The following is a 12,552-nucleotide window of genomic DNA, read 5'->3' as shown; positions in this document are numbered from 1 at the left end:
GGGCATCTCATCCCTTTTAGAAATTCTGCTGGTTCTTTGACACTCATCACATCTCTTCACCAAATCGCCTGCATCTTTAAACAAGGTAGGCCAGTAAAATCCGCAACTAAGCACTTTAGAAGCCGTTCTCGCCCCGCCATGATGGCCACCATAGGGAGAGGAATGGCAAGCCTCCAAAATACCCAATTGTTCCTCCTCCGGGACACATCGTCGGATCACACCATCCGTGCAAATTTTGAACAAGTATGGCTCATCCCAATAGAAATCCAAACTATCTCGCTTGAGCTTCTTCCTTTGGTTAGAAGAGAGCTCACATGGGATTATTCCGGTCACAAGGTAAATGACAACATCGACAAACCATGGCATATCCTTTATTGACACCACAAGGAGTTGTTCATCGGGAAATGAATCATTGATCTCAAGGCCGTCACAAGGCCTCCCCTCCTCCTCCAAACGGGACAAGTGGTCCGCCACTTGATTCTCACTACCCTTCCGGTCAACAATTTCTAGATCAAACTCTTGAAGAAGTAACACCCATCTCATCAATCTCGCCTTGGAGTCTTTCTTGGTCATCAAATACCTAAGGGCGGCATGATCGGTGTGCACTATAACTTTTGCCCCCATAAGGTAAGGTTGAAACTTTTCCATAGCAAACACAATAGCCAACAATTCTTTCTCGGTGACTGTATAGTTTATTTGAGCCTCATTCATGGTCTTGCTTGCGTAGTACACCAGATGAAACATCTTGTTGATTCTTTGGCCCAAAACAGTCCCAACCGCAACGTCACTAGCATCACACATGAGCTCAAAAGGCAAGCTCCAATTTGGTGCGGTAATGATGGGGGTAGAAGTCAACTTGAGTTTAAGAAGCTCGAATGCTTGAATACAACTCTCATCGAACAAGAACTTTACATCCTTCTCTAGCAACTTGCACAACGGATGTACCACTTTAGAAAAATCCTTTATGAACCTCTGGTAGAAACTCACGGGCCCAAGGAAGCTCCTCACCCCTTTGACAGTAGTAGGGGGAGGGAGCCTCGAAATAACCTCAATCTTGGCCTTATCAACTTCAATTCCTCGCTTCGAGATCTTTTGACCCAACACTATACCTTCTTCTACCATAAAATGACATTTTTCCCAAATGAGAATAAGGTTGATGTCTTCACATCGGGCCAACACTCTATCTAAGTTTACCAAGCACTCCTCAAAAGAATCCCCAACCATGCTGAAATCATCCATGAAGACCTCCAAGATATCCTCCACCATATTAGTGAAAATAGCCATCATGCAACGTTGGATGGTCGCCGGAGCATTACACAATCCAAATGGCATTCTAGAGAAGGAGGATGTGCCATAAGGACATGTAAAGGTGGTCTTCTCTTGGTCCTCCAGGGCAATTAGAATTTGATTGTACCCCGAGTAACCATCCAGAAAACAACAGAAAGCCCGGCCCGCAAGACGATCAAGCATTTGGTCAAGGAATGGCAATGGGAAATGATCTTTTCTAGTCACCTTGTTCAGCTTCCGGTAATCCATACAAATTCTCCACCTGGTGACCGTTCTAGTGGGAATGAGCTCATTGTTGTCATTGGTCACCATGGTCATACCACCCTGATTCAACACACATTGCATGGGAGAGGTCCACGAACTGTCAGAAATAGGATAAACCACCCCTGCATCTAGCCACTTGATAACCTCTTTCTTTACCACCTCTTGGATCGCCTCATTTAGTCTTCTTTGATTCTCCAAGGAAGGCTTTGCATTCTCCTCCAAGATGATTTTGTGCATGTAAAATGTGGGACTTATTCCCCGAATATCAGCTAGAGTCCATCTGATTGCCCTTTTCCGCTTTTGAAGGACATCCAAGGTGGCCTCAACCTGCATGTTAGTAAGGCAAGAAGAAAGAATAACAGGTAAAGTAGAATTTGAACCCAAGAATTCATACCTGAGGTGTGGAGGAAATGGCTTCAACTCCAATACCAGTGGATCCTCAATCGATGGCTTTGTTGGTGGATTTTTGCGGTTTTTAAGATCCAAAGATAGCCTCCTAGGCTCATATGAATATGAACCCATACCATGCAATGCATTCACGCACTCCACTCTACTAGCATTATCATTGACATCCATATTAAGAAGCACGGCCTCAAGGGTATCTTCAACATGGATCATGGAACTTGTGTCATCCACTATCACAACTGTGACAATGTCTACAAATGAACACACCTCCGTGCTATTAGGTTGTCTCATTGATTTGCAAACATGGAATACCACCTTCTCATCCCCCACTTGGAAAGTCAACTCACCCGCTTCAACATCAACCAATGCCTTCCCCGTATCTAGGAAAGGTCTACCAAGAATAATCGGCACTTCAAAGTCCACCTCACAATCCAATATGACAAAGTCGGCCGACATTATAAACTTATCCACCCGGACAAGTACATCATCGATTATGCCCAACGGTTGCTTCATCGATCGATCCACCATTTGAAGTCTCATTGAAGTGGGTCGAGGTTGTCCAATTCCCAAAGTCTTGAAGACTGAGTATGACATCAAATTTATGATAGCCCCCAAGTCACAAAGGGCCTTGGCAAAATTCGCACTTCCGATAGTACAAGGGATAGTAAAAGCTCCGGGGTCCTCAAGCTTGGGTGCCATTGAATGCACTATGGCACTCACTTGATGAGTCATTTTAATTGTTTCACACTCCATCGACCTCTTCTTTGTTACCAAATCTTTCATGAACTTAGCGTACCCCGACATTTGCTCAAGCGCCTCCACCAAAGGCACATTGATTGTGAGGCTCTTCATCATGTCAATGAACTTTTTGAATTTGTCACTCTTTTGCTTTGCTAACCGTTGAGGATAAGGTGGAGGTGACCTAGGCAAAGGTGCCTTGGCCTTTGGGACAACTGGCTCGGGCATGTCAATCGCGTGTTCCCTAGATAGGTTCACGGCATATTGAGTCTCTACCTTGGCTTCATCATCAATATCAATCCGCACATCATTGTTCACATTTTGATTAACCACATCATCAACAATCAAAGGTACATCATCATCCGGAAACTCAACATCTTCATCCATAACTTGATTTTGCTTTGAGGCATTCACATCACCGCCTCTCCCACTTCTTGTTGTAACCGCCATCACATGATTATTATTCCCACCCTTCAGGTTAACTATCGTATCACTTGGTAGTGCACCCTTGGGACGAGTATTCAACGTTTGAGAGATTTGGCCTAATTGCACCTCCAAGTTCCGGATAGATGTATTATGAAAAGCTAATTGGGCATCGGAATCTTGGTTCTTTTTCATCATTTGCTCGAACATGCTTTCAATTCACCCCATATCACTCCCAGAGGAACTTGGAGCTTGAGAAGGAAAGAGGGTTGGATTTTTCGGTTGTTGGTACATGGGGGGCCTTTGAAAGCCTTGCCCCCGGTTGCCTTGGTTCCCGCTATTGTTCCACCCTCCTTGATTGTTGTTGTTGCCCCAATTATTGTTATTACCATTCCAATTCCCCTGGTTGCTTTGATTAACCCAATTGTAGTTTTGGTTGTTATTATTCCAATTGTCACCACCTTGTTGTTGATTGTTGTAATTCCAATTACCTCCGCCTTGTTGTTGATTGCCCCAATTTCCTTGAGGACGCCATTGTTGATTTGAAGAGTTGCCTCTATTCCCTTGGTAGTTATTGACATATTGGACCTCTTCGCTTTGGTCATCATAGCACTCATTTGAATAACCACCACCATCATTGTTGTTGTCATATTGTTCACAATTACCTTGAGGATGTTGCCCTCTTTGCCTCCTTTTCAACATAGAAACACCTTCCATTGCATTGACTTGGTGTGGGTTTTGGACTTGTTGCAATTGCGCCTTTGCCAATTGATTCATAGTTGTTGTAAGCTCGGCAATAGCTTGGCCATGATCGTACAATTCCTTGTGCAAATGGATGACCGTAGGGTCACCTTGGGGCACATTTGCTTGGCTTTGCTATGCCGAAGAGGTGTCGGCCATTTCATCAAGTACATCACATGCCTCTTGGTAAGAAATTTTCATAAAGTTCCCTCCGGCCAATTGGTTCACAATGCATTGATTCGTGGTGTTGATGCCCCGATAAAAGGTTTGTTGAATCATAGACTCAGTCATGTCGTTATTAGGGCACTCTTTCACCATTGTTCTATATCTTTCCCATATCTTGTGCAAAGTTTCCATTGGCTCTTGCTTGAAGGCTAGAATTTCATCCCGAAGAGCCGCCATATGACTTGGAGAAAAGAATTTGGCAATAAATTTGTCTGCCAATTCATCTCATGTTGTAATAGAATGATTGGGGAGCCTTTCTAACCAATCCAATGCTTTACCCCGAAGAGAGAACGGGAAAAGCCTCAATCTCAATGCATCCTCGGACACGTTTGTCTGCTTGCTACCCCAGCATGTATCCGCGAATCCCTTCAAATACTTGTAGGCATTTGATCGGAGGCGCCCGTGAAATACCCTCTTTGCTCGAGCAAGGTCAACATAACATTTGTGATTTGAAAGTTCCCCGCTCGGATTCGGGGAGGCACAATAGCACTAGCGTATCCTTGATTTGGTAAAACTCTGGGAGCCACTCTCGGTGGTTACGGAGGAAGGTCTGGAATATTGTTGTTCTCATTTGCATTTATATTGGCATATCGGCCCCTCCGTGGAACTTGAGGTAATGCCTCATCTTATTCTAGATCCTCTACATTCTCCCTCGCTATCACATTGCCGAGAGGTTGCATTAAGAGCCATTTGTACCTGATTGATCGACACAAACAGAATTAGTAAACAAGAAGGAAAGAGAAGCCAAACACAAAACTAACTAAACAGATAGTCAACACCGTAAGCTCCCCGGCAACGGCGCCAAAAAGTGATTACTGCCAACTCAACGCTACACTAAGGTAGGAAGAGCGGGTCACAATAGCTTTTACCCGGTATGAAGGTTGGGATCGAATTCCTCAAGTAGCTAGTAGTGGAGTTGGATTGTCTGTCTATCCTAGAGATGTGTTTGTACTCCTAATGTCACTTCAAACATTTTTGGGTTTTCAAATTTATAACTATTTTTGTAAAACTATTGATTATCACTAAATTATGCTACGAGAATATTGCTAAGTTGTATCTTATGGGAAGAAGAGCACTAGGGTCGTGACACTACCTAGGTGGCTAATTGACGGGTAGATATTACTAAGGTTCGATTGACATAATTGGAGCTTATGCTATAACCATTGCACAATTTTACCCACTCTCACACCTCTCGGTGGAGAAAGTGACTTTGCCCAATTGACTCTCTCGAGATCAAATGGGTAGGCAAATTAAACCAAGCAACTAGGGTTCAAGTAGGGTAATTACTCTCTCAAGGTTTAACCCGTTAATTGGGACTATCATTTCTCATGAGTCCATCCCAATTCCTTGTTGGGTCAATTTTGGGGTTATAGACTCTCTTTCTCAAGAAGAGTTAAACCCACAAAGCTTGAATCAGTGTTTGCAACCACCAATCCTAGATTAAAACATAAAATTAACCCAAATAGCAAACACTCATAGTTAATCTAACACTAGATGGCAACACCCATCAATTACTCACACTAGGGTTGAGCCACAACCCTAGCTAATGGGTTTAGCTACTCATGCTAGATAAAGAAATTGAAGAAATAGATGAAGAACTAAGCATATTAATTAATTACTAAAATTAAATTACAAGAAGCTATCGTAAATGTAAAGCAAAAGTGCCAAAATGGCTACAAAATATGTTCTCACGAGCGCAGCTTTCCACTGATGTCTTTGATTACCTAAAAAATGGTAAAATATTTTATTTATACTAGGCTGGAAAAACTGGACAAAAATAGCACTGCGGGGTCAGTGCGGGCCGCATTAAATGGACCGCGGCCGCATTGGGCTTACTTCTGCTTCTCTGAACTTGGACTCCGCGGACCGCGTAGAACGGATCGCGGCCGTGGAGGGAGCTGGTGCGGTCCGCGCAACCACAACCGCGGACCACATGGCACTGGATTTGCAAACTTCATCTCTCTGAATCTCATGATCGCAGACCGCACAAAAGAGTAGTGCGGCCGCGGAGCCTTCACCGCGGACCGCGAGATATGTACCGTGGCCGCGCTTCTTCTAGTCCTGATTCACCAACTATCTGAACCACCTAGTGCGGACGCATTCCACTATGCACGGTCCGCACTAGGCCTTGTTTTCTTAATATTTCTTGGTCTTTGATACTTGAGCAGGTTTCACTCTTTTTTGAGCCGATCTTTGACATTTCATCACTTTGTCAATCAAACCTGCGATCAAGCACAACTTGTGAGCCTTTTAGGACTATTTTGTAACAATATATGATCAAAGCATAGGCAAGTAGGGGCATAAAACATGTTAAAATCCTAACTTATCATGGATCAGGTTGCGTGCCGCAACAATATTATATGTGGATCGGGTTGCACGCCACAACAATGATATAATTGGATCGGGTTGCACGACGCAACAATGATATAATTGGATCGGGTTACACAATGCAACAGTGATAAATGATATGGATCGTGTTGCACACCGCAACAATGTTGTTATGTGTTGGGATCGGGTTGCGCGCCGCAACAACTGATGATATAAAGTGCTTATAGACTGGTTACAAGTTTCTTATTGTTTTGTTGTAAATACTAAGTTGTCCTTATGCCTTTCTCTTGATTTACTGTTGATATTGATATACCCTCGCAGCATGTACCCCCTCCCATCTGTACTTGTTTATTCCTGTTTTATTTTTTGCTGTATATTATATAACTGCACAGGTTATTTGGTAGTCTGGTGCTAGCCTCGTCACTACTTCTCCGAGCTTAGGCTAGGCACTTACCATCACATGGGGTCGGATTGTGCTGATATTACACTCTGCACTATGTGCAGATCCCAGAGCAGCTCTTGGACCATAGCATTTGGGTGACTGCCTTCAGTCCAGCTAGAGATCCCGAGGTAGTCCTGTAGGCGTCCGCAGGCCCGACGTTCTCTTTTATCTTATTATGTGCTCTGTTTTCACTTGTATCTGAGACAAACTGTATTCCCTTTTTCAGACACTTGTAATTAGTACTCATATATAGTCTGTAATATTGTGACACCGGATTCTGGGTAGAGACGTATGTTGGCATTGTAGTACCAACTTTGGTTATTTTATCAGTTTAAGTCTTCCGCTTGTTTTATTTATCATTAATATTCAATGTTGATTACCTGTTAATCTCAATTGTTAAAAGGGGTAAAAATGAAAGGATTAGAGATTCTTCATTTTCACGCTTGCCTAGCTTCTACGAGTAGGCGTCATCACAACTCCCGAGGGTGGGAAATCCGAGTTGTGACACCAATCTTTGCATTTTAAGGCATAACGCTTTAAACAAAAGCGCTATACATCTGCCTCTTCTGTTCTTTCTCATTATTTATTGATCTCACCTTTTATCCTTCTCTTTCTTTTCAATTTCTTTCTCTATTTTTATTAGTTCTTTTCTCTCTACTTTGAAAATTACATTTTCTAAAAATATTTTTCAAAAAAATACTTTTGATGATAAATAATTTGTGCTAATTAATTTAAAATAACTTTGAGCAGTAATTAGTGTTTGACGTAATTTTTAAAAGTTATTTCTAAGTGTATTTTTGTTAAAATGATTTTCAAAAATGTATTTTTGGGATTTCCGCTTATCAAAAATTCCTTCTGCTTCTACTCAAAACTATTTTTTGTTCCTTCTAATAGCTTGTTTGGATAGTTGTTAAATAGGTTCACATAAATTGAAGCGGATGTAGTAATATTTATATCAATAATAAAATTCAATACAATAATATATTCTATCATGAGATTAGTATCTTTATCCTGATAGTCAAATATGATTTTTTTTTATCTTAATATATCACCAACAATTTCTTTTTTCTTTTTGAATTATTTATTGGTTAAAGTTTAACTTGAAAAGCCAAATATAGCAGGAATACATTACTATTTGCAAGAAAAAGAAAAAATAATAGCATAATAAGATGTATTCAAATTTTTGTAATAAAAAGTCAAGAATTTATTTTATGTAAGCACTATCTTAGGACCCGTTTGGACATAGAATTATTTAATAATAATGAAGGGTGAACTAAGAGAAAAGATAAGGTAACAACGCGACCATATCAAATCGATCATTATGTAAAGCGGCACATTTCATCATATGTAACAACCATCCAAATAAGTTGTTAGAAGGAACAAAAAAGGATAGCTTTGAGCAGACGCAGAAGGAATTTTTGATAAGCAGAAAAAAATAGTTTCTTCCCAAAAATACATTTTTGAAAATCATTTTAACAAAAATACACTTAGAAATAGCTTTTAAAAACTAGGTCAAACACTAATTACTTCTCAAAAATTATTTTAAATTAATTAGCACAAATTATTTATCATCAAAAATATTTTATTTTTTTTTGAAAAACATTTTTAGAAAATGAAATTTTCAAAGTAGAGATAAAAGAACTAATGAAAATAGAGAAAGAAATTGGAAAGAAAGAGAAGGATAAAAAGTGAGATCAATAAATAATGAAAAAGAACAGAAAAGGCAGATGTATAGCGCTTTTGTTTAAAGCGTTATGCCTTAAAATACAAAAGTTATCAATTTTTTTTCCACATATGCCTTGTTTTCTGTTTTTATCTTTGGTTATCATTGGGCCCTTTTTTTCCACATATGCCTTGTTTTCTGTTTTTATCTTTGGTTATCATTGGGCCCTGGACCGTTTTATGTGAAAGGAGAACTGGACAAGGGACGGTGTCCGGAACCTAAATAATGTGTGTTTGGACTCAAAAAACACAAATAAGTGTATTAAAAAAAACGACATTTCTATATATAGCGTGCAACAACAACACGCTATATATTAACAGTAACGTTTACCGTTAAGTATAAAGTGTTGTTGTTACACGCTATATGTGTCAGACGATTTGACTTCTCATATAGCTTGTCCAAATTAAACGCTATATATAGCGTTTTCAAATCATACGCTATATATAGCGTTTAATTTGAACTCGTCTTCTTTCTCGACAGAACCCTCCCCTATTTTTTACAAACCCCTCCTTCTCCTTCTGGTCCCCCCATCCCCAACTGCTTGACAACCAAAAAAAAATTGTGGGTCCCTCCCGTCACACAAAAGGTCATGAACATAGGTCCTCCATCGTAGTAGAGCATTCTGGACTCGTGGTTTATCTCCTTCGTCTTCAAATTTTCACACAATACACACACAACATCGAGGTATTTCGATTTATTTTATGTCCAAACTTGTATAATAATGTATAACACTGTCTATTGAATGTGTTTTCATGTTCTTTTATGTTGTATTTGCAAAACTAGTATGTTATATTTATCCGGACTTAGATATTAGTGAAAAATTTAGATTTAATTTTTAATGTTAATATAAGTATTTAGATATTAAGTATTTCTATGTCATTATGTGTTTTTTATTTGCGAAACTAGTATTGTTGTAGCTATTTTTTTTAATGTTATGTGATTAAAATATATATGTTGTTTACATTTAGTTTATTTATTAGCGTAGTAAAATATAGAAACTTTTAGCGTAGTAAACTGTATAGTATTTTAGCGTAGAATCTTTGTAGTTTAAGTAATTTTAGAATGGCAGATGAAAATATATACTTTGTACAAATTTAGAATTTAAATTATAAAACAAACACACACAAAATAATCGAAAAATTAAATTTGACATACATAAATATTCACGATAGTTTGCTGCTACTGGGCATTAAATATCGGGCATGGAACTCAATTGTTACATATACTTTGTACAATTAAATCTCTAAAAAAATTTAGAATTTAAATTATAAAATAAACACACACAAAATTATTAAAAAATTAAAATTGACACACATAAATATTCATGAAAATTTGGTGCTACTGGGCCTAAAATATCGAGCCTGGACCCAAATTGTTACATATACTTTGTACAACAACAACAACAACAACAACCCAGTATAATCCCATTTAATGGGGTCTGGGGAGGGTAGTGTGTACGCAGACCTTACCCCTACCCTAGGGTAGAGAGACTGTTTCCAAATAGACCCCCGGCATCCCTCCCTCCAAGAACTTCCCACCTTGCTCTTGGGGAGACTTGAACTCACAACCTCTCGGTTGGAAGTGGGGATTTCTTACCATCAGAGCAACCCCTCTTGTCTGTTACATATACTTTGTACAATTTAATAATTAAAAATTTAGAATTTAAATTATAAAACAAACACAAATTAATAATTTAGAATTTAAATTATAAAACAAACACACACAAAATTATCAAAAAATTGAATTTGACACACATAAATATTCATGTAAATTTGGTGTTGGGCCTAAAATATCGAGCCTAGACCCAAATTGTTACATATACTTTGTACAATTTAATAATTAACATACAATTAAAGTTGTTTAATTTACAGTTGACGGCATGGACGCGCCTATACATCTCGGCCCTTACTCTCGTGAGCTATTAGTGCTTCAGGGCGATCATAGGTCCGCCCATATATGGGATGGAGAGTTACTTTCCCAGACTCTCCACGCTAGGAAAGTGGACGACCTATGAGATTTTCTTCATGACAGAGTTCTCCACGAGCGTGTAGTCCATCGTCTCCAGGCCACGGGATTCTATAGGATTATTGAGAGCAGCCGGATACAGGTTGACTGGGCGTTGATTACGGCGTTGATTGAGCTGTGGCGACCGGAGATGCATACTTTTCATTTGCCCATTGGCGAGGCTACCGTCACGCTACAGGACGTTGAGGTTTTATATGGCCTGCCCGTTGATGGCATTGCCGTTTCACTGCCTATTGCTATGAGATATATGTCGCGTGATCATTATTTGGACATGCTGCATCAGCTCACAGGTTTCAGGCCTCAGGACGAGGCTACATCGTCTGGTGCTAGTCGGTTGGCTTTGACCCCTATTAGACAGCACCTGGAGCTACTCCACCCCGATATCACTGACGATACAGAGGAGGAGCACATTACCCATTATATGAGGTTGTTGTTGCTTCTTCTATTTGGAGGGGTCTTGTTCCCTAATACTTCGGGAAACCTCGTCAGCCTTAAATTTTTGCATCATCTTCAGCTGCTGGATGAATTATCCTATTACAGCTGGGGTGCTGCTGTTCTCGGCTACATGTATAGGCAGATATGTCGGGCGAGCATGGCCACTCAGAGAGATGTTTGTGGTTTTATGCCGCTTCTACAGGTGACAACATATTCCAATAAAGTGTTCATTATTTCCAACTCTACCTAGTTAAACTTTATCTTAACCATTACGTCAACTTTGTATGTTAGGATTGGGCCTGGGAGTGGTTCTTGCAGTTTCAGCCACCGCGACCACAATTACCTCCTGCTATAGCACCTCCGTTTCTCCCTCTAGCCAGGAGGTGGGTTCTCCGCCGTAGACTATTACGAGAGTATGATGCTCATCATAATCTCCCCCTCTGTAGGGATGTGTTGGATCTGCTGGAGGGCGCATAGGTAAATATGTACCTAAACTTACCTTGTGTGGATTAACTTAGTGTTGCGCATACTCACGTTTCATGTTCTTATTTGATAGTTCATCTGGACGCCATACAGTGAGGATTTGATAGCTTCCCTGCCACCGTATTGCTCGGCTGGTCGACATATTTGGAGCACTTCTGCCCCACTCATATGCCTTGATATTGTGGAGCATCATGCCTCAGAGCGGGTACTTTGGCAGTTTGGCCGCCCACAGTATATACCGAGGGGGCCTATATGGGAGCCTACGCATTATCAGAGGGATGATCATAGCCGGGCGAACGACGCATTTATAGCATGGTTAGCCGGGCAGATCCAGAGTTGGGACCATCGAGAGGAGATGATTCCGCCCCCACATACTTGGGACTAGGAGGTAGATATTCAGAGGTATATGTCCTGGTACCGGCACGTCACCCGACTTTTATCGGGAACCCTATTTATCAGGCTGGCGGTCGGTGCGTTCAATACGCCAGGCGACACTAGGCCCTGGTATATTTTCTATTATTATTCATCATATAATAGTATTTTAGTACAATATACGTAGTTTATATTTTATACGTTGTGCAGGCTATTGGACTACACACAGTCTACCAGATGGGACTGCAGATGCGGGATTATATCGGAGATGCTGCGGATACCTTGCAGGATTATAGCCGTCGATTTGTAGAGTTGGCTTCCCGGACACTGCAGCGAGCTCGGGAGGATCAACGTTTGGATCACATGCCTGATTATGTGGAGCCAGATCAGAATGAGTGAGGTCCTGGTGTGGCACGAGGTGGTGGTGCCCGACGAGGTGGTGGTGCCCGACGAGGCGAGGGTGCCGAACGACGTGGTGGTGGGCGGAGAGGAGGTGGTCCCCAGCAAGGGGGAGTTGAGGCCCCTGCTAATTATGTTCCTGCCGATATGCCGGGTGGCCTTGGGACGGATCTCACTCTAGGGACTTCGCAGGTGACCCCGTCAAGTCAATTATTAATCACGGGCACGCAACTTTCTGGAGTGGATTGGGATACATACTTTC

The 12,552-nt window shown here is 40.9% G+C and overlaps 1 protein-coding gene across 1 annotated transcript; it reads left to right on the top strand.

Annotated features, from left to right (window-relative positions):
- Positions 1–10,455: 10,455 nt before the first annotated feature.
- Positions 10,456–12,290, top strand: LOC138885364 (serine/threonine-protein phosphatase 7 long form homolog). Its single transcript, XM_070166308.1, has 6 exons — positions 10,456–10,520; positions 10,608–11,027; positions 11,142–11,238; positions 11,328–11,419; positions 11,613–11,724; positions 12,102–12,290. The coding sequence occupies exons 1-6, from the start codon at positions 10,456–10,458 to the stop codon at positions 12,288–12,290; spliced, it is 975 nt and encodes a 324-aa protein (XP_070022409.1).
- Positions 12,291–12,552: the final 262 nt, after the last annotated feature.

This window comes from Nicotiana sylvestris, chromosome 2, assembly GCF_000393655.2.
Source record: "Nicotiana sylvestris chromosome 2, ASM39365v2, whole genome shotgun sequence".
Taxonomy (NCBI): Eukaryota; Viridiplantae; Streptophyta; class Magnoliopsida; order Solanales; family Solanaceae; genus Nicotiana; species Nicotiana sylvestris.
The sequence above is the reverse complement of the archived record's forward strand: the minus strand, read 5'-3'. Positions and strand labels throughout refer to the sequence as shown.